This window comes from Haliotis cracherodii, unplaced genomic scaffold (assembly GCF_022045235.1).
Source record: "Haliotis cracherodii isolate W230 unplaced genomic scaffold, xgHalCrac1.p SCAF_10, whole genome shotgun sequence".
Taxonomy (NCBI): Eukaryota; Metazoa; Mollusca; class Gastropoda; order Lepetellida; family Haliotidae; genus Haliotis; species Haliotis cracherodii.
The window spans coordinates 36,305,240-36,327,515 of record NW_027266265.1 but is presented as its reverse complement, the minus strand read 5'-3'; the positions used below and the strand labels follow the sequence as shown (position 1 = coordinate 36,327,515).

Below are 22,276 nucleotides of genomic sequence, written 5' to 3'. Positions count from 1 at the left end.
TTTCTCCTCTTACTCCCGGCATTGTACTCAATGCAGTATGACTAGATTTGGGAGAAAAATACACCTCCGCCATCCGACCCCAACAAAACACTCAGTCACCAAGGGTTAACACCGCAACGTAAACCAAAACTATCAACAGCTCATTAAGACTTGTACTTGCTGCCACATGACTAGATTTGGGAGAAAAATACACCTCCCCATCAAAACACTCACTCACCAAGGGTTAACACCGTAACGTAAACCAAAACTATCAACAGCTCATTAAGACTTGTACTTGACTCCGCATGACAAGATTTGGGAGAGGACAAGAAGAACATCCACATTTTCACTAGATTCAGTGAATTGTTTGATTGGCATTACTTAGAAGTTGACGGATGACAAAGTAGACACAATTTATGGACAACAACTTCTTTAATTACTGTAAAGGCAACGTTTCGGTATAGATCCTTATACCTTTGTCAAGCAAGACTGAACACTAGATTCAGTGAATTGTTTGATTGGCATTACTAAGAAGTTGACGGATGACAAAGTAGACACAATTTGCTTGACAATGGTATAAGGATCTATACACCTGTATAGTCATTTAAGAAGTTGTTATCCATAAATTGTGTCTACTTTGTCACTAGTTTCAGGTCAAGCTGACTCGTGACTGGGTCAGTGGATCACTCAGTGTTGATCATTCTTCCAAGTCCTTTCCCTGATCAATTGCACGAGATCCTCTACCTTTCCCATAAATCTTTAATATCCTATCAATGTTGAAGTAGCACTCTTACCCCGTGAATGACTTGAGTTTGCTTTCTATACTCCGGTGCCTCATGCAGAGTCGTGTGAGAGCTGATCCAATCTCCTTTGTGGCTCCTGCAAAACAAAGAATAATCTTTAGCAAATTTGAACAATAAAAATACTGGCACAGGGACAAAAGAATATACCAACATGTTGATTTAGCCATTCAACAGACTGTCAGGTCCTTTTTTGAAAAATTTGGATCTGGGGCAAACATCTGCAGGTTTGTCAACAGAAAGCATGTTGAGATCCCAGCTGTAATTTCAACAGTCTTCAATCACTCCGGATCATGTGGATCCTGAACTACACATAATAGTTGTCAGCAAACACTATTTAATATCACAATTCAAACTGATTAAATAACAACATTGACGCAATTCTGGGCGATTGGATTCCAAAGGCTGAAAACAAAAACAGGCAGTTATTTCATCAGTTGATTATTGTTTTATTTTGTGAGGAAACAGAGCCCTTCACTGCACGCATTCAGTCAATAGGGGAGACTATCTGCATTGACCAATCACGTCCTGTCTGTGTCCTACAGATCAATGGCTGGGCCTTACATAATCCAGAACAAAATTTTATCCAATTACAACTGATTAAATGTCTACACTAATAGATCTGTATGTCTAATCAATACTTGAGACACAACCAACATTTACTTAATAAGTTAAAAAATATTTCTTTCAAATGCGCTTACGGAAGCCATCGATTGACCAAAAAAGGCTGAAGATCTAAGAGACGCCTGACCAGAATATGTCACCACAGAATTCCCTATCTGCACAGCATGCCAGTGATATAAATACGAGATTCTACCTATGTGTAGAAAAACCTGTTCATCAAAAATGGTATGATAATGTACTCTTTAGATTAAGCAGCGAATGAATGAAGTGAAGTGGGGTGTAATGTACTGTCATGTTGTACTAGTCTGGGCCCGTGCCACAAAGTGATCTTAGCGCTAAGATGATCGTAACAACACAGCCTTACGACAATCATAGCACTAAGGTCGCTTTGTGGATCCAGCCCCAGGACTAATGCCGGTTTTTTAGTGCTAGCCCCTGAGATACCATGCTGCAGCTTAACATGGATCACACAATACTGTCTCGCAGCCAGTCCTTGTTTTATCCTGTAATGCCGAGTGCAAGACAGGGTAACAAGAAGTATCCTTTAACATCTTTTGGCATGATAAACCTGGGGACCTCTGGGCAAATGCCCTATCCACTTGACTATGGTTGGTTGGTTTGTTGTTTAATGCCGCACTCAGCAATATTCCAGCTATATGTCGGCGGTCCGTAAATAATCGAGTCTGGACCAGACAATCCAGTTATTAATATCATGAGCATCAATCCACGCAATTGGGATCGATGACATGCATCAACCAAGACAGCGAGCCTGACCACCCGATCCCATTAGTCGCCTTTTACGGCAAGCATGGGTTGCTGAAGACCTATTCTACCCTGGAATCTCCACGGGTTCACTCGACTCTGGAGGCGGTCGGAGATAGGAATCAGCCCTCAATGTATTAGCCTACCTTCAGATGACAAATAAGTGTCGCCATAAGTAAGATCATGACTTGAATATCTAGTGAAGCACAACAAATTTACACTTGCTCATGAACACAAAGCAATGGTGCAGCTTTAAAAAAACGGAGAAACAACTTTAATCAGGTCTTCTGGATTAGGGTCGGTAGGGAAACAATTTTGTAATTTTCTTTTTTGGGCCTTGTACCATCTGTTACATAGTATTGGGAACAAGTCAGGTGAAAACTTCCACAACCAACATTAGCAGACATATTACCATGTCCATATAAACAACACAGGATACATTTCCACAACCCTGCTTGCACCGAACATGAGATCCCCTCCAACGTTCAAGGCTTGTGAACAGCATAGAGACAGACATTACATTCCCCTTACAACTGACTACAATAACCTGCAAGCAATTGGTCCCAATGAGCAGCTAAGTGTAAAATAGGTGTTAAATTACATCTACTTCTTGTCTGTTGTTCCTGAATGTCAAATGTATTTTAGAAGGTAAACCCGAGCAAAAGAATGTGGAGTGCATGTTCTCGTTAAGATTGTCCGACTGATAGCATTGAGCCCTTGTCTCAAGGAACATGGTTTATTATGGGTGTTTGGCACATTACCTGGAGTAGGTGTGCAATTCTACACAAGTAATGTAGAATGTTTCCACATTAGAGACAATGAACAAACATTTGTAGATAGAATCTACTCATTTGACTGAAGAATCACATGTTCTTAAGGATCGGGGTTCTTTTGTGCTGCCTAATCTCATTACAACAATGGATGTGATATTTGTGGTGTGTTTGAACACATGACGTTAGCTGTGTAATCACCACACCTGTTATTTGATTGATATATCTATTACTACATCTAGTGAGTTTAACAACAAGGGTTTAACAAATCTGTGTTTTAATGCAGCACTCTGCAATATTCCAGCAATATGATAACAGCCTGTAAATAAGAAAGTTTGGACCATTGATAAACACCCGAAGCGTACAATGACCCACAACTAACCAAGTGGTTAACGAATGAGTTGGGTTTAATGCCACTTTAAACATTATTCCAGTCGTATCACAGCATGCCAGTGTAATGTGGGAGGAAAGCCCGAAGTGATGGTCTCGGACGTTTACCACTTTGGTGAAACCCACAAGTATGTGTATAGTGCTGACAAACCTAGAAACATAATCAGGGCGAACCGAACCATGAGCATGAAAATGAAGTTGACAGGCAAAAATTACTGAGCTAAATCTCGTCAAGACAAACAATTTGTTTCCAAAATGAAAATAGATAAAGAATTTGTATTCTTAAAGTGTCTTCTAGTATCATGTAACAGAAAGGAATCCGGAGAATCCTTTCAACAGAACTGAAGAAACCTATCCTTCCAAAGTACCGTAGACTTGCTTGGGAGTTTCAGAAATTTAAGTTTTAGGGTCAAAACGAGAGACTAAATCAGGCCCAGTGTTAGAAAGTGGCTCTAGTCCTGTAGTCCTTGCCAAACTGCCAAATAGTTAAGGTATCATAAGGAGTAGCCGAAATTTACCATTTTTGAGGGCTTTGCTATATGTTGTGACAGAAACACACAGGAACTTGAGTACAATGAACGTTGCATGTAGAGGAGTTCCAGCCTTTAAACACCAGCTATCTAGACACCAGTGCAAACTGTAACATATCTTAACTTCTGTATGCATCACAAATCCCAGCCTGTCGACATCTTTCTTGTCACATGATACATTTCTAGCTGAAACCACCTACATGAAGGCAACACTATCACCAAACAGCGACAGTCCTACAAGACACCCGAGACATCATGAATACCTAAACAGCCGACCTTCGACCTCCATCTGACCAATATCAAACACAGACACAATGGAAGCTCACCCGGGCTCCTCGTTAACAAACCCAGCATACGATAGCGTATCTTTTACCTGTGCTATCAAACACACCTATCTATTTACCTGCTGGTTTATGTCTGTACACAGGTGATCAATGCACACCTGGTTAGTGTCAATACAGGTAAGCCACAGCTCGTTAACAGGTAACGGCGCACTTCATAGGGGGGTAATTCTCTTCAGGCTCAACTGGAGGTTTCAAATGAAAGGGGAGATAACTGAGGATATGCACATGTTTGATGGACAGATTGCTATGGATTTTCTTAACCAACACAGCAAATAAAACAGTATTTGCTTGCTTCCCATCTATTTTTAGCCTGTGGACTGAAGTCCTTCACATAAACAAACAGAAACGCAAAATGTCTCCTGCAAGAATAATTTCTATATTTGTTTAAAGGTTAATCCACCAACTCGTCAGCACATTTCACATCAACCTCACAACATAACACAGCTTACACCCATCCCTTTTGCTCCAGTGTATGCAGTCTGAAATGTGTGTCAAAAGTATAAACTAGTTGTGAGGTGAGTATTCTTGTTGCCTTAACCCAAATGTAAACAGTCTTGTTTTTTTCATACCCCTGACTGAGTTGAAAAAGAAGCTTCATCGAGAACAGATCAATTAGAATCCAACTGACCCAATCTTCAAGCCATTGACAATAAACTTTTTTCTCATTTTATTAACTTGCATTGTGGCTTTTCTGCTTTATATGGCGACACTTTTACTGGTATTTACTAACCCATGAAGATCAGGATGAGAATAGGTCTTCGTGCTTGTCGAAAGAGGCAACAAACAGGATTAGGTAGTCAGACTCGCTGACTTGGTTGATGCATGTCGACTTATCCCAATTGCATAGATTGATGCTCATGATGTCAATCACTGGATTGTCTGGTCCAGACTTGATTATTTACAGACAGTCGTCATATAGATGGAATATTACTGAGTGTGGCGTAAAACAACAAACAAAACTGGCATTAACTGACATACAACAAATTACCTTAAGGAGATAAAAATTTACAAAGGCCATCTACCCTAGTTCAGAAACACATTTATTTATTTTGGGGCCTTAGCTATTTAAACCACAGGCCAGCACCACCGAGGTGAGGAGATTGCTGACCCCACAGAAGGCATCCCTCAGGTGTGATTGTGTTACAAAGTTATCTACCTCCTTGTGATCACAGACAGGTGTAGCCTCCCCTCGTCACAGGTACGCCAGGTAAAGTAGTGGCAAACACCTGTTCCAACCAGGCGACCCTTCTTGTTGGGTCATCTGCGAAACCCCAGGCTGTATGTCAACATAGACTTGCTCACTTCACAGATGATAGAGAGAATTGTCTTTACCATATATTCAACAAGAGTGTGATATACATATATTAAACTACCCGTGAAGAGCCAGGTTAGAATAGGTCTTCAGCAACCCATGCTTTCCATAAAGAGCGACTACGCTTGTCATAAGTGGTGACTAACGGTATCGGGTGGTCAGGCTTGCTGACTTGGTTGATGCATGTCATCGTATCCAAACTGCGTAGATTGATGCTCATGACATCAATCACTGGATTGTCTGGTCCAGACTTGATTATTTACAGACCGCCGTCATATAGCTGGACTATTGCTGGGTGCAACGTTAACAACAAACAAACAAAACATATTCGACACCCATATTCATTTGAATTAGTCGATACTTCTGACCTTATGTCCTACAAAGATACAACTTTATTTCTTGTCCATGTAAAAGAAATATTTATCATAGTTTTCAAATAAACAAATATATAAAATACAGGTCTCTTTCAGAAGCTATGTGATTAATACCTAATGCCGCAGTCAGCGATATATAATCAATGTTGGACCCGGCAAACTAGTGGTCGACAACATGATCAACGACACACAATCAACAAGGTGACACACTCCTACATCCCCATCACTCAGCTCCTACCACAAACATGGAGTGTAGGGGGGCTATCTAGTCTCAGATCTAGTAAGGAAGAGACATTGAAAACCGTACAATGACAATCCTTGGCTTCCTGCAGCTTCTCTCTTAGCAGGGGTGGTGGGCAGCACAGTGGTTAAAGCGTTGGCTTCTCACACTTAAGGCCGTGTTTGATTCCCCATGGGTACAATGTGGTACAATGTGAGAAGCCCAGCTCTGGTGTCCCCCAGTGTAATATTGCTTAAAGCAGCATAAAAACCATACTCACTCACTCACTATCACAGAAATGTTTCTGTTCGTATGTTTTTTTTGTCCTATTCACATGATCCTTCATAGTCTCCACTGAGAGATCACCCAGTAGATGTCCATCAGCCAACCAATACCGACATTTCACCGTCTACGGAAACACAACAATCCGCTCCATCAATACATTACACACACATCCACATGGCATTTCCAAAGATGAGTGTGTCATTTCAGACATTTCCTGATGATCAGCTTCCTTCCCTTTGTAAACAGGAGCATCTAAGAAAATTAATGGAGCTTCCGATACAGATAAAACCCACTCACACATGGTAACTAGACCTATAAAACCTGACTGACTGATAACACACCTGAGACTGACAGCAGAACCAAATCCACAGACAATATGGTGTGGATTTCATCCCAGATACGTCATAGATTCAGGACCCAGTTACACAGAGCATCTTGAGGCTATGATGAAGTAACTCCCATATTTTACCATAGTCTTAAGACAGGCAATATATTCCTGACCAGACACCAGAATCCTGTTCTATGAATACATCTTTGTTCTATGAATACATTTTTGTTTGGGGAATACATTTTTGTTTGGAGAATACATCTTTGTTCTATGAATGCATCTTTGTTCTATGAACACATCTTTGTCCTATGAATATATCTTTGTTCTGAGAATACATCTTTGTCATATGAATACATCTTTGTGCTAAGAATACATCTTTGTTCTTGACTATATCCATGCGCTATTGCTTGAACTGCCATTCTTAAACACCAACTTATATTTGTGGTAGCATAATAACAACTTTGTGTTACAAGCTCCATGAATGTTTAACTGGTAGACCATTATACTGAAACTGCAACTGGGCCACATGGACAGGTGCTTATCAGATTGTTCAAGATGACTGAATGTAATTCAAACTCTGTACCACATCTCAGTCGGCCTTACCAACTCAGACTTATTCTCAAGTCATCAAAATAACTAAGTACATAATTTACCAAACCAAAATTAACACATGAAAAAAGGGTCGTTCGGATCACCAAAATTGATAAAAGCAACCTTTGACAAAGATGACACATGGTACAAGGCCGTGTCATACCTCCACACCTGGCTGTGAACACAGGACACATAAGGTCATCCAACTGGCTACCCCAACAGTGTATCATCTACCCCTTCATCCCATCCCCCAACGGTCATGTACCACAGTGGCTAAATGACAGTGACGGTCTACCAGACTGACACAACTGTAATTACAGGTCATGTTCTCAGAGCTCCAGATAAGCTTTTGGTGTTGTGGGTATTTTACCCATGCATTTTAAAATCATTGGGTATTAGTAATTCTATCTGGGTATTCAAATTTCTGTTACCCACTAGTTTTTACACATGTGGGTATGTAAGTAAATACTATTCGTCTAGTCCCTGCAAACTGGTGTTGTGTGGGTTTGAGAGATTTATAGGACTCAAAAATACCATGATACTTCCACAAGAAAGTGTGATGGCAAATGATCATGGTGTAACTGTCATCGTGGAGTTTGGTGAGGTTGACGGAATGCCCGTTCATAATTTCAAAATAAGTTGCTGATTTGCTTATCGAATACGCAGGGTTACTTCACAATATTTTGATGATACGCACAAGTTTTATTTTAGTAGCGTGTCTGTAATGTTCGTTGAGCATTTGATACGCTTGGATTTTACTGCGTATTTCTGAATTTCTGATGCGTACATACGCAGATACGCAACCTATCTGGAGCTCTGTGTTCTTGTAGCGTGATCGCAGCTGGTCCAGGAAAGATACCTCTACAGCTTCACACTGGCAACTGTGTGACTGCTGAACACTAGTTGTCCTCACCAACACAAATGTACCCTCAGCTCCATCATTACAACATCATCACTTGCTTCCTGTTTCACTGACCTCTGCTTTTCTTTATAGTTTAAGGTGAAGGTCGTATGTGGAGTTCCTGATGGTCAAGCAAAGAGGCTGAGCCCAGCAAGGAGATACGGGTTATTATTAGCTACTTTGATGATAGCTCAAAGCTACAGTGATTAGTCAGCAGAATCGTGAAAGATGGATACTGTGATTACCCAGTTGCCATTGGTCTACAGCGGTGGTCTATTCACAACAGATGTTGTCTTTCATGTCCAGAATATTCACTGACATTGGTGGAATTGATAATGCAATGTATCAATGAAAGAGTCCATTATGAAGCAGGTGCCAGGTGATATGTGCATGATTAAGTCGAAATTACAACTGGTTTCAATATTATCATTGCTAATGTACACAGTAATGGTGTTCACCATGACTTGGTGTGCTGGGATATCCAGAGGTAAAAGCATTCTGTAGTCAGGCAAAAATCGGTTTCCTGTATATCTACAATGAACAAAGCATGGAACTAAGTGTTGGCGTCCCAGGCTTTCAAATTGCTGGAATAATCCTGAAGTTAGCTCAAAATTCAAACACTGTCACCATCACTCCATGATAGCTTCAGGACTCTTTCCAAATTCTCTGTCATCACACCTTTCCAAGACAAAGGAGTTAACTGACGATAAAAGTCCAGTTTCCATCCTTGCCAAACTAGGCTGGCATTACGGAGTTATAGTTGGGCTATATCAAAATCGAAATCGTGTTTAGTCGTGAGGTGGGCTGTCTAGTGGGGTGAGCCAGTTGTTTAGTCGTGAGGTGGGCGCGCTGTTTAGTCCTTAGGTGAGTGAGGTGTTAAGTCGTGAGGTGGGCTGTCTAGATGTGGGGTGAGTGGGCTGATTAGTCCTGAGGTGGGCGGGGATGCAAAATCTAATAATTAAATTTATGGACTCATTTCCACACATATATGCAATTCATTCTATCTTTCATCCATCTGACCCAACATACCAGAACCTGGCCTCTGTGGGATTGTATCTGGTTCCAGCGTAGACCAAACAGATTTTGGGGGCTAATCTGTTCCAGAGGCAACGTGGCAATGTGTTTACCTGATAATGTCTGCACCAAGGTAATTTGAGAAGAAACAAAGTTCGCGAAAATTCCATGTTTCAATGCACAAAGCCTGCAGGATTGTTCAGGTTCTGATGACAGATTATGCCATAACAATTTTCAACATGCATTGGCATTCCAAAGAATATGTGAAAGCTATTCACATGCCTCACAATCTGTCACACAAACATGTGATTAATGACCACAAGGATGGATCATGTTGATCATGTGTGTTATCACATCTTCACTACACCAGGGAAATATGGAGGATTTATTAAACATGTAAAACAAAGGCTCATAAATGATCCTGGCTTTTTGTAATAAGGCACAAAAACACAAGCTACCTTCGAATCACTAAGAAAGACATTTCAAACACGTTTCCCTAATCACTACATTCAGCAAAACCAAGAGTGATTGAATGCTGTTTTATGCTGAAGCCAGATGTCATCATTAGTTTATTGTAGCCAACAAATTACTAACATACACACACACACACACACACACACACACACACATGATGCTCGCATTCTTCATCACCTCTAGGACCAGTGAAGATCCGGTTTAGAATTGGTCTTCAGCAACCCATGCTTGCCATAAGGGCAACTATGCTTGCCGTAAGAGGCAACTAACGGCATCGGGTGGTCAGACTCGCTAACTTGGTTGATGCATCTCATCATATCCCAGTTGTGTGGATCAATGCTCATGATGTCAATCACTGGCTTGTCTGGTCAAGACTCAATTAAATACAGACCGCGGCCATATAGCTGGAATATTGCAGTGTGTGGCATTAAACAACAAACAAACAAAACAAACGAAAAATCATCACCTCTAGTTTCTATCAACAACACACATGACCACATTCATTGTTCTCCCCATTAGGAACCCACTAGCAGAACAAACTTCAAACACTACCCAAAGCTCAACAAATGTTCTCTGAAACAGCTGACATCCCAGCAGTCCAGGTCCAAACTTCATACAAGTATAAACAGGAAGGACCCTTCAGCACTGGCAAGGCCATCTAACTCAAACATGTCTAGTCAAGCATAATAACACCCTTGAGCTCATCCACTTCCGGCAACGTCTGTATCAATCTAAAGTCAAGACAACAGGGCCCTCTTCTGTTGGTTTCAATGCAGCTCTCCTCTGAGAAAACACTGCACTTAATCCACTGCTGCTGACACCAGGCTTGTCAGGGCCTGTGTCTTCACACAATGCATGTCCTCGGTTCCAGGGCCTGCTTCACCAAGAGCAAGGTCGGTGGCATTGTGAAGTAACATGGTTATTTTAGTTAGAAAGATCCCTTGTTGCTACCGGTTGCGTATTTACAAAGACTTTCAATTTCAATGGAACAATTTCCGGTTAAAGAGAATACTCATGCACCAGAAGCAACAAAACTGGTGACGAGGACTGGCAAAATAATTTTAAACAAAAACATTATTTCATTCTTTCATCTCTGCCGACAAGGCTTTAACTGGTGGCTCGGGAACATGGGAGTGATGCAAGCCTGAGAAATCAATATTTAACTCAGACAGACTGCAATCAAAATTCAGAATTATCATGTGAATGCAATAACTTTTCAAAATCAATAGGATTCCTTTTAAGGGAAATGGCCACGGTGTGTAATGTGATTATGTCATGAGTTTCAAAATTGATGGAATACGCAAGGCAGGAGTGAAAGTGAAAGGGCCGATTAATTTGGTGGTCTGTCAGTCCCTTCTTCATCAACAGAAGACCTGCCACAAGGCAATGTGCATCACACGCACCTACAAATAATATCACACGGAACTCCTCTTCAAAACACTACAGGAAATATGAACATTTTGAATAACACAGATGAAGAAGAACAAACATTACATGAAACCTTATCTCGCTCTTCTGACCAAGGACGACTGCATTACTGGATGTGAGTGCACTGGGCTAATGAGTTAGTTTGTGAGGGAATGCTGTTTTCCGCCACTGTAAGCGATTTTCCAGTTGCATTGCAATGGTCTGTAAATATATAACCATGTGGGGAGGGTAAACCTTTGATTGATAGCATGAGCATGGGCATATGAGTGAGTGAGTATTGTCTTACACTGCTATTAGCAATATTCCAGCAATATCACTGCGGGGGACACCAGAAATGGGCTTCACACATTGTACCCATGAGGGGAATCGAACCCGGGTCTTCGGCGTGACGAGCGAACACTTTAACCACTAGGCTACCCCACTGCCTCCATGAGCATATGAACTAGATCACTTGTTGTAGCCACCCGTTCCTCATTAATAATCACCTCTGTTGTAAAGCATGGGGTGGTGGGGATGTATTCTGACTTTGAATCTCCACAGGGTGAAGTGTGATGGTGCAGAGTGGGGATTATGCAGAGTGGGATGATGCAAAGTGGTGTGGGGTGGAGTGAATGAGTGAGTGAGTGAATGAGTGAGTGAGTGGAGTTTTTACGCCGCTGTTAGCAAAATTCCAGCAATATCACAAGTGGGGGGTGGGGAAGAGGGAGAGAGCAGAGGTGGGTGAGGTAGAGTTGGACATCTTACAACCAGCTGGAATAATCAAAAGTAACAAAGACTGAATCAAAAAGTCCAATGGTTCATTGCAGAAGCAAATATTCTTCATTCACTGACAAAGCGTCAGATTTTCCAAGTGAACATGAATTTCAAGAAGCAGAATAATATTAGTCCAAATGACATTTTGTCAACTGCTATTTCTAATGAGTCCATGGCTCATCAAGAGTATCAGTCAACAGTTCAAGGTCATACAGGATGTCATGGTCCCTCCCTCCCTCCCTGCCTGTAACCCCATCTCCTCCTTGACAGTCACTTGACAAGGAATCCTGTCTGGTGGATTGACACATCTTAACTATGTTCATTAGGAATAAAACTGGGCAGTGTCAATTTTCATTTCACCATGCAATTTCCTTTTCAATCTGCTCCCACAAAAGGAAGTGAGACTTAGTCCGCATGACAGAAGTCATCAAGTATGTAGCTTACAGTTAATGTGGATCCAAACTCATCACATTCCTGGTGATCACTTGTCAGGGTGGAGCGTTAGTCTTGTGCTTAAAGATTTGGTTTGTCACGATAAGAACAGCCTTGATTCCTCATACTGGTCCAATATGACCCAGCCTTGATTCTTCAAATGGGTTCTATGTGCGATCAAGCCTTTCCAGGTGTCCCGACCTTAGATTGGCTTGAATACTTATTTACTCCACATTCCACCCTACAGCATCAGCAGTGAGTGAACATTCATTAATGGTGCAATATTCACTCATTATATCCAGGTATGGAATCAAACCCGAATCTTTCACATGACATACGCATTATCAGTGCCCACAATCCACCAGGTTCTGTGACAAAGCCCAGTGAGTCCTTGCAGTAAATATATCTTGTCTTATTTGGCTCTCCTTTCTTCACATGATTATGTTTCTCCAGCACTGACTGAGGCACAGGTGGCCCAGTCGTCTAAGGTGCCGCGATTCACTGAGCAGAGTTGTGTTGGGTTCGAATCCCGGTTTGCCCCAATTATGTTTCTAGGTTTGTCAGCACCATACCCGTGCTCGTGGGTTTCACCGAAGCGGTAAACGTCTGAGACCTGCATCACTTCTGGCTATCCTCCCACATTAAGCTAAGCTGACACGCTGTGATATAACTGGAATACTGTTAAAAACCGGCGTTAAACCCAACTCACTCACTCACTGACTCTAGCACTGACTAATTCAATTCCCTCATCAGCATCCAATATCCAACAAGCAGGCTTCATTCCAGCTGAATTTTCAATATTGCCAAATCAAATTTGAAACCATTTCAACCAATTGATTCTAATATCCCACAAAGAGGGACAATATAAAGACGTTAAATCCATTTAAACCCCACAATATCAATACTTCATCCAGGTCCTGCAGTGGGAATAATAGCTGAAATAATGCGTCAAATTAAACAAAATGGCCGCACTTTAAATCTGCAATCTCATCAATGCTTGCAATGAGCAAGACATGCTATCTCCAACAATTATGTCCATAAACACATGTCTCCTCAGATTTTCTATTGATCCACCCAGTTCTAATAAGTTCCATTCCATCTGGTCAAAAGTTCATCAGTCTCATTTCAAACTCTCACATATTGTCCAATCTGTTCAGAGCTCTTCCTTGTTCGTTTTCCCTTCACCCTTACCACCAGCACAGATGAATGAGGGGAGAATATTTCTAAAGCTTATGCATTTTATAAGAGGATTAAGATAATTACAGGCCATCAAAACACTTGTGACTAAATCAATGTCATTCTCCTCTGATACGGAACTTTATCAATGGCTATTGGAGACTTGGGTGTAGTGTAACTGCATATGAATGGTGGAATCATTGATCTCGGGAATCAATATTCAGACAGGAGGTTACCAAAATGTTTTTGGGGTCTACTTTCACTTCAAAATTGCCTTAGCAGAAAAATTCCGGTATTCACTAAGAAGAGTGAGTGAGTGAGTGAGTGAGTGAGTGAGTGAGTGAGTGAGTGAGTGAGTATGGTTTTACGCCGCTTTTAGCAATATTCAATATTATGGCAGGGGACACCAGAAATGGGCTTCACACTTAGTATCCATGTGGGGAATCGAACCCAGGTCTTTGGCTGACGAGCGAACTCTATAACCACTAAGCTACCCGACCGCCCTCAATAAGAAGAATGACTCAGGGCCCAATTCCACAAAGCAATCGGAGCAGTAAGACTTTTGTGAGGCTATGTTAAAGTACAGGCGTTACGCTAGTTATAGCCCTAGGATCGCTTTGTGAATTGGGGCACTGGATGCCTAGGATGGATTCTTACAAACAAGCTTGGGCTTTATCTAGGAATTAGGAAAATATGATTATTTTATTTCTTAAAATATTTTTTGAAGTGCTTCTTTTGATTCCACTAGGTTATGAGGTTATGGTTATAACAAACATTTTAATTTTGGTGTTATCATGTGGAGTTTTATTGGCTGATCCTACCAGACCAGGGCTTTGTAATAGTGGCTGACGTTGCAGACTGGTATTGAAACATAATGGGTGCATCAATATATTGTTGACATTCTCACATATTCTTTTTATACCTGTTTAAATTCAAATACACATTGCTATTGCAGTGGAAATCCACCATTGAGAAACATGGGCCTAATGTGAATTCTTTTCTGTTTCCTGATCCAGTGAAAATGAATGCACAATTTGTTTTCCATCTTGTTGTGTTTCATAACACAGTACTCGGGTCTCTAAACCTACTTATAGTCTTCAGGAAAGTAGCACTGTATATAGATACTACTAGACACAACTGTTTATTATTCATTAAGGAGCAGGCATGGAGGCATGCCTGTGATCAGTCATATGAATCATACCCAAATTCCTCAAGAACCAATTTTTCAGGTCAATAAGCAACCAGAGGTTTCATGATCACCATGGCAACCCCAACTAGTCCAAGACCTTCCGACCCTCAGGTAATGCGGTAAAGATACCATTCCTGAGACCATGGTTGGTATTAGCAGTCATGTGGAATAATTCTGGACTGCCATGACACATGTACTTATTGAGTCAATACATGATAAGAAGGCCAGTTGATGGGTCCTGATGGACATCCCACAAGCAATATTGACAGGGCAGTCTTGAAGCCGAACACACATCATTTGTCTTAGGTATTTTTTATTGATGCTCATATCAATAATCCGAATAATTGAGACTGTGTGTGTCAGATGAGTGATTTTCGGTGATGTGTTAAATTTGACCTTCACCTTTCCATGGAGAGCATCCTTCTTTTGTTTCAAGAGCGAGTGAGTGAATATTGTACAATGCAATATTCCTGCAGAGAAGGCACGAGTCAACCTTGTTCCAGCTAAATCAAGGCCATCTGTGAATAAACTGGTGTCCGCTTGGCAAAAAAGCGGTTGATGTGTGAGAAGCATGCATGGAATCAAACCCAGGCCTTCGGTGTGACTAGCAAATGCATAAAACACAATGCCACCCCACTGTCGCTACTAAACTTTGAATAATGAAAATCCAAAGTTCATCATTTTCCAAGAAATAAAAAGAATGGCATGGATTCGTATGTCAGTATTGGGAACCAAAACAAAAGTCATTTGAAATAGATGTTCAGAACCTGACCACTCAGCTACCAACTACCCTTTGACAGAACAAGTACGACACTGTAAATTCATGTTAAGTTCCTCTTATCACAAACACAGCATGACAGGGAGCACAAAGAAAGAGCTTCCCATGATGTACAAATGTGGTCAAGTCCCTATACATATAAACCCCAGGACAAATGGGGCCAAACCCGGCCCATCTGCCTGACCAAAGACCATAACAGTCACCCATGCCTCCTCAATAAGCCAGAAACACCATAAACAAACTCCAGCCAGTCCAATAAAGGATGGTTTAGGACTAAAATCACTTCCCCCTGACTACAAGCTCGTGATTCACATTGCACTGCACTCGGCAACAAGAGTACACGACTACACACACACTCACAGGCATTACTCTGTACCTGTAGTGCGTGATGTGTAAGTCGTGTGTGTGAGTAACTCGCAGATCAATTAAACCCTGGCAGAGTTCCACAGGCATAAGGCAACACTAACATATGTCTGGCATACAAATTAATCGCAAGTTGGAGTGAGGTGGAAGTTTATCTGTTTGAATTACCACTTGCAGCAGAAAAAGCTGTATCAGCCACAACGTAAACGACCTTGGCGACCTTGCATTGCACAGGAGCTTTAGATGCTGCAAGTCTTATCAATGAGTGCAGGAGCATCCCCATGAGTCAGTCCTAGCTCACACTGAGGCTGCTTGTAACCATTTCATGTTTACTTGTCATCTTTGGCTGTTGCAAACTCTGTCTATTTTCTCTGCAATGTGTCAGTTCAAAATGCACTTTTGTGGGGGGCAGTAAAATAAACATATTTCCCTTCAAATTATCCTTGAAATTTCATAATGTTGACTTTCCACAAACATAAATAATTAACACAAAGCTTTCTCATGTGATTAGTTTTCATACACAAAGTGTGTCTGTCCTTTTGCAAAATGCAGAAACTTATCGCTCAGGATGTTTTGCTATCATTACTCATCCGGTGTGATGTATGCTGAACATGATTCATAGGGATACAATGTATAACATCACACATTGCAAGCTCCATACACAAGCTTTCCATCAGAAACACCACCTGCTTAGTATTCTGCAAAGAATGAAGAGAATTATCACAACCCTGCGGAGAGCAGTCAGCAAAGACCATCCACATTGCCCAATTGACAACAGAAGCAGTGGTTGGTTTATCAAGCACCATCTCTAAACAGAGATAAAAGGTACACAATGATGGTGTTTATTCATATGTAAACAATCCCGTTCCTGAATGTATCCCATCAGTAGGTGTGGGTAGCATCTTCAGGTAGACGTCTGCTCCTTGTCAGTTTTGGACTGGCTCCAACGATCTGACATTACGCATATGAATCTACACTACACTACATTAACATTATCAATGTGCATGAGGATGTAATAAATTAATTATTTGATTTTTATTTCCATCCGCCTCACTTCCAAACAGCCTCCTTCACACCATCTTATTGTCCCCAAATACAGTACCTACAGACAAAAGAAAATGGCCTCTTGTGTTCCCCCAATTTCTTTACCTCATAAATCTCTCCATAAATGTCCAACAACCAAATTTCAAAGCTTCATTGACAGATAAATGTACACGGATCCTTGAACAGTGTTTGAAAACAAATAATACACATAATAAAAAGGTTCACATTTTTTAAACATTTAATGAAAATTCAATCAGTAACATATTGTGGCCTCAGTCCTCAGATTTATCCAGGATTGCAAAATTATGTGATTGAATAAACCTGTTGTTGTGTTTTGTTGTTTAACGCCACAATATTCCAGCTATATGATGACACTCTGATAAAAATCGATTCTGAACCAGACAATCCAGTGATTTACAATATCAGCATCGATCTATGCAAAAGGACAGAACTATGTGGTGGAACAGCTACGGCAGGGGAGTATCAGCGTCATCCATTTGACGAAAAAAAGTTCACAACAAATAAAACCCAAAACATATTTTTTTTCAAGGTTTCCAATTGCTCAGAAAGCTTCCTCTACAAGCTGCACTCCCTGCTGAATCAATGTTCCCCTGCCATGGTCCCCTGCCCTTCTGTCATATCATCCCCCCGGGTCGTTTCATGTCCAACTACGTAACCTGCATGTAAACACTTCCTACATGCAAGTGATTACACTGTATCCCACATCTGAACACACTCCTGTGAAAGGCCTCTCAAAGGTCAACAACCATCAGGCCCCTGCTTGCTCATCATTGTTCAATCCTCCTGCCTCCACCACCGACTTTGAACCAGTGCAGCCAGCTGGTTACCCAACAGAGGTCAGTCGTGAAGTCTGCAAATGTCAGGACTTGCTCTTCAACAGCGCCAGGACCAAAGGTAAACCCCTTATGTAATCAAGACTTAGTTCCCTCCAACACCGGTAATTGCCGTCTGCTCGACTATCCTGCCCGAGGTCTCTTGAGGCAGAAGTTTAGAAATGCTTATCCTTCTGCTCTTCACTAGTCTTCCGTGGTCACTGCAATCCCTAATAACATTGCATCATATTGGGGTGTACATTAACAAGAACAGGTCTTTCCTTCTGGGATGACAAACAGGTTTAGCTTGACATGGCTAATGAACGCAGAATGGAAACTCAGGTTGACTAAACCATCACTAGCTATGGTACTCATCGAGGAGGAGATATTGGCACGGTAATTCCCTTGGCAGAGTGCATGAACGTCCGTATCGGGATCATTATCCTCCCAGCTCCGTCCCAAGATGATGCCTTATTATTTCTCCTGTCACACTAACCATGGCCACCCACATCAAAGGAGAAGATTAAAAGCAGCAGTATTCAGCTGTAATATGTGAGTTCCCTTGGCAATAACCATTAAAGTTTGAGAAATGGATTTGTTTCATCCATGGAGAGATGGTTTCAACAAATCATCATTAAGGCAAAAAAGACAAATAAAGCATGCCATGTTCAATATTTCTTAACACAATTTTCATGGCCAAACAAAACACTACCTGGCTGGATTAGAAATCTTTTCTAAATGAACAAACAGGTTTTAAATTCTTATTTCTTAAGAATATTTCATCTCTTATCTCAACTCAGAAAACAACACTTGTCCAATCTAATTTCAAGGTAGATAAAAGTTTAATCCAACTGCACCCTTCACAGATCAACTTTATTTCTAAAACAAGCAGCCCCTTATTTTCACTGGGAGTGTCTAAGCCCGAATTTGAAATATCGACAGCGGCTGTAGAAACTAATTGCGACTGAATATATAATAACAATTTTCTATCGATTGATATTTTTAACATCCTTCCATGATCCATGACATGACAACATCGTCTGAAGACAACACAACCCACCACACCCATTAACATCAATATCAGCAATCCCATACACCTAATTCTTGTCATGCTCAGACAGCCTGTAGCCTATATCGTCCCTGAAGACATGTTTGAAACCTCACAAGATCCACTTACACCAGTGCTAGTTGCAGAAAATGTTCCTTTCTAGAAGGATGTTGTTTTGCAATAAACTGTCAGCAGGTCAGTATCGTGTGCGGCCCGCAGAAATTTCAGAATTCGTCACTCGTTCCTGAGCTTGACACAAGGTAGTATTATAACTAAAAACAAACAAATCTATTGCCTCTACAGTATAAGAGGAACTAAGTTACATCACAAATGTTGCATTTTTTTTAAAAAGCAGACATTCTGGTCAAAATTGACCTGCAACCTCCTGGACTTAGGCAGGCACTGGTTGTAAGCAGGACAGAGCATTGGGTGGAAGAGTCTGGACCAGACAATCCAGTGATTGACATCATGAGCATTGATCTACACAATTGGGATACGATGACATGCAATCAAAACCAAGTCACAGAGTTAGACCACTTGAGGGGCGGTCGGGTAGCCTAGAGGTTAAAGCGCTAGCTCGTCACGCCGAAGACCAAGGTTCAAATCCCGACATGGGTACAATGTGTGAAGCCCATTTCTGGTGTCCCCCGTCGTGATATTGCTAGAATATTGCTAAAAGCGGCGTAAAACCAAACTCACTCACACACTCACTGACCACCCGATCTATTCAGTTGCCTCTTTCGAAGTTGCTGGGGGACCTATATTTTTTACCCAGAAATCCCACGGGTGGTGGAAGAGCAAAAAACTTTCAGCGATTTTCAAAGGAGTTCACTGTAGCCTTTGGAAACCTCACAAGATCCACTGGTCAGATGGAAGGGCAGTTAGTGCCTGATAATAATCACATGAAACACATGTGCCAAATTCCCCCCAGCTCTGCCTCCACATAAACTTCCACCTGTACACACACTGCCTGGAGAATGTGGGTCGGATGCCTGGAGTTACCCATAACAAGCCATGGACAGCATCTGGCTCGTGAGGAATGTAGGGGAAGTGATAGCACCCACTGGAATACAGGATGCCATTTGGGCAACAGTTCTTGCAGTTTGAGTGAGTGAGTAGGGTTTTATGTCGCTCTCTGCAGTAAAACAGCCATATGATTGCAGGGGTCGCCAAAAATGGGTTTCACATGCTGTTACCAAGCTTCATGCTAATCCAACCACATTGCAGCTTAAGAATAAATACACTCACAAGCCAAAGCAAACAATCTGTCCTGATATTTATTCCTCATCAGCAAACACAAACAGATTGAAGTCAACCAGAACAGTTTTACACCCCTTTTAGTAATATTCCAGCAACATCATGTCGGCCAACACCAGAAACGGGCTTCACACACAGGAAATCAAACCCAGGCCTTTGCCATGACAAACAAATACCTTAACCAAGGCTACCCACAACCCCAACCAGAAACGAACAATATTCCAAATTCCCTAGAAACTATGCAAAATTATTGACTAAAGAATAGCCCATTCCAAATTTTCTCAATTTGCACAGACAAAAGATGGGAGATAATCCAAATCTAAATCTGTTCAAAATCCCGAAAAAACTAAGGAAGATTTATTGAGTGAAGAATCAAACCGAACAACCCAATTTCACCTCGCATGTGCACAACAGAACAGAGATCAGTCAGGGCGCCACCTGCAGGAGGTAAGCACTACAGTTATGTGTCAATGTCTACCAGACAGGCAGAAACGCAGGCCTGACCGGTACCTCAACCCAACAATCCTGGAACTACACCCCCAGTACCATAAACCAGCACACCTGGACCCTGGGTCTTGATAGATCAGCCAGTCCTGACTCCACAAGCCACAGATCAAACTCAGTCCTCATTTGGACTGACATCCAGCCTAAACTAACACTTCAATGTTGAGATGCAATTTTCTGCTAGACTAACTGGCCCTTGACCTGGCTAATGGTTGTATTTTTCTCGGAAACTATATCAGACGAACTTCTTTGACTACTTGGTTAAGACTGAATGGTTTCATCAAGGTTCACATTAGAAGTCACATGGCATTAAAAGGAGACGTGAAATTGGGTGTAAGGTTGCATCATGGCATTAACAGTTTGGTCCTATAATTCAAACTTCATTCAAGCTGAAATCAAAGCTGATGGTATGTTTGGAAAGTAATGTCTGGGCCCAACTGCGATCTATCTTGTTCAATATCCAATGCCTGCAAATAATTGAATCTGGGCCAGTCAAACCTGTAGATGATAGTCAGGGTAAGCTATTACTCTGTAACGACCCAAAATTCCCTTCAAACATTTCGTTTCTTTGTTTGTTGTTAAACGCCACACTCAGCAATATTCCAGCTATATGACAGCGGTCTGTAAATAATCGAGTCTGGACCAGACAATCCAGTGATGAACATCATGAGCATCGATCCACGCAATTGGGATGGATGACATGCATCAACCAAGTCAGCGAGCCTGACCACCGGTTCACGTGAGTCGCCTCTTACGACAAGAATAGTCGCCTTTTACAGCAAGCATGGGTTGCTGCAGATCTCTTCTACCCCGAATCTTCACGGGTCTCCCTTCAAACAGCTCTTATGGCAAGCATGCAGTACTGGAATGCAGTGTCGAGTGTACAATTTTGACTATATCATCAGCATGTGTTAAGGAATCACTATCACATAGGGATGATACCAGAAGATCGCGAAAATGTGAGCGCTCATCACAAACACATGCAAAGGCGGGGCAACTTTTTATGTGTAAAAACATATGAACATATGGTAAGAAGAAAGGTGAGAAGTATTATGTCACATGTGCAACTAACACAATCACTTTATCATACAAAAATGCTTTGAAACTCTTTGAAATAACAACTACTCAATCACAAAACAAAAAACAAATTTCGCAGCATGCATGATGTCCTACATCAATGCATCAATGCTAACAAACTACAAAGCAAATACACAGCTCGCATTGGACGCCATTGATAACCTTCTCCATAACAAATGTGTCTGGGATCAGAGGACCTTCCATGGCTACCGCCTGTCACACAGGAGCGAGGATGTTGACTGAGCTGATGATGTTGCAGAGGTTTATGCTATTTCTTTCTTTCCTGCTTAAGCCACATTGTTCACCTCTGTTAGGTTGTCATCTATCACAGACTTAGTAAAACTATCATCTGAGGTCTTACGACACGGAATTAGTTGTGTGATAGATACTCTCGTTGTGAAGTGAGATGAGGTGAAAAGGGGTTTAACGTCATGTTCACGAATATATCACTTACATAGTGACAATGCATGCACATAGGTGTGGCTCCATGTAGTGAGGACTTATGCCAATTTTATAGTGCTAGCCAACTGAGATACCATGCCGTTATTTAACACGAATACCCTACTCACACACAGTATACTGACTTCGGGCCAACCAGTCTTTGTTTTATCCCTTTAATACCGAGTACCAGGCAGGGTAACAAGAAGAACCATTGTTTAATGTCTTTTGACATGATGCAGGGGATCATACTACTGA

The 22,276-nt window shown here is 41.4% G+C and overlaps 1 protein-coding gene across 7 annotated transcripts in view; it reads right to left on the bottom strand.

Annotated features, from left to right (window-relative positions):
- LOC139454345 (protein MTSS 1-like) overlaps nt 1-22,276 on the bottom strand; it is a 116,187-nt gene that overhangs the window by 43,943 nt on the left and 49,968 nt on the right. For all 7 annotated transcript variants that reach the window (XM_071235979.1, XM_071235984.1, XM_071235980.1 and 4 more), the window contains exon 4: nt 774-858. In XM_071235979.1, coding sequence (XP_071092080.1) covers nt 774-858 — 85 coding nt within the window. The remainder of the gene's footprint in view (nt 1-773; nt 859-22,276) is intronic.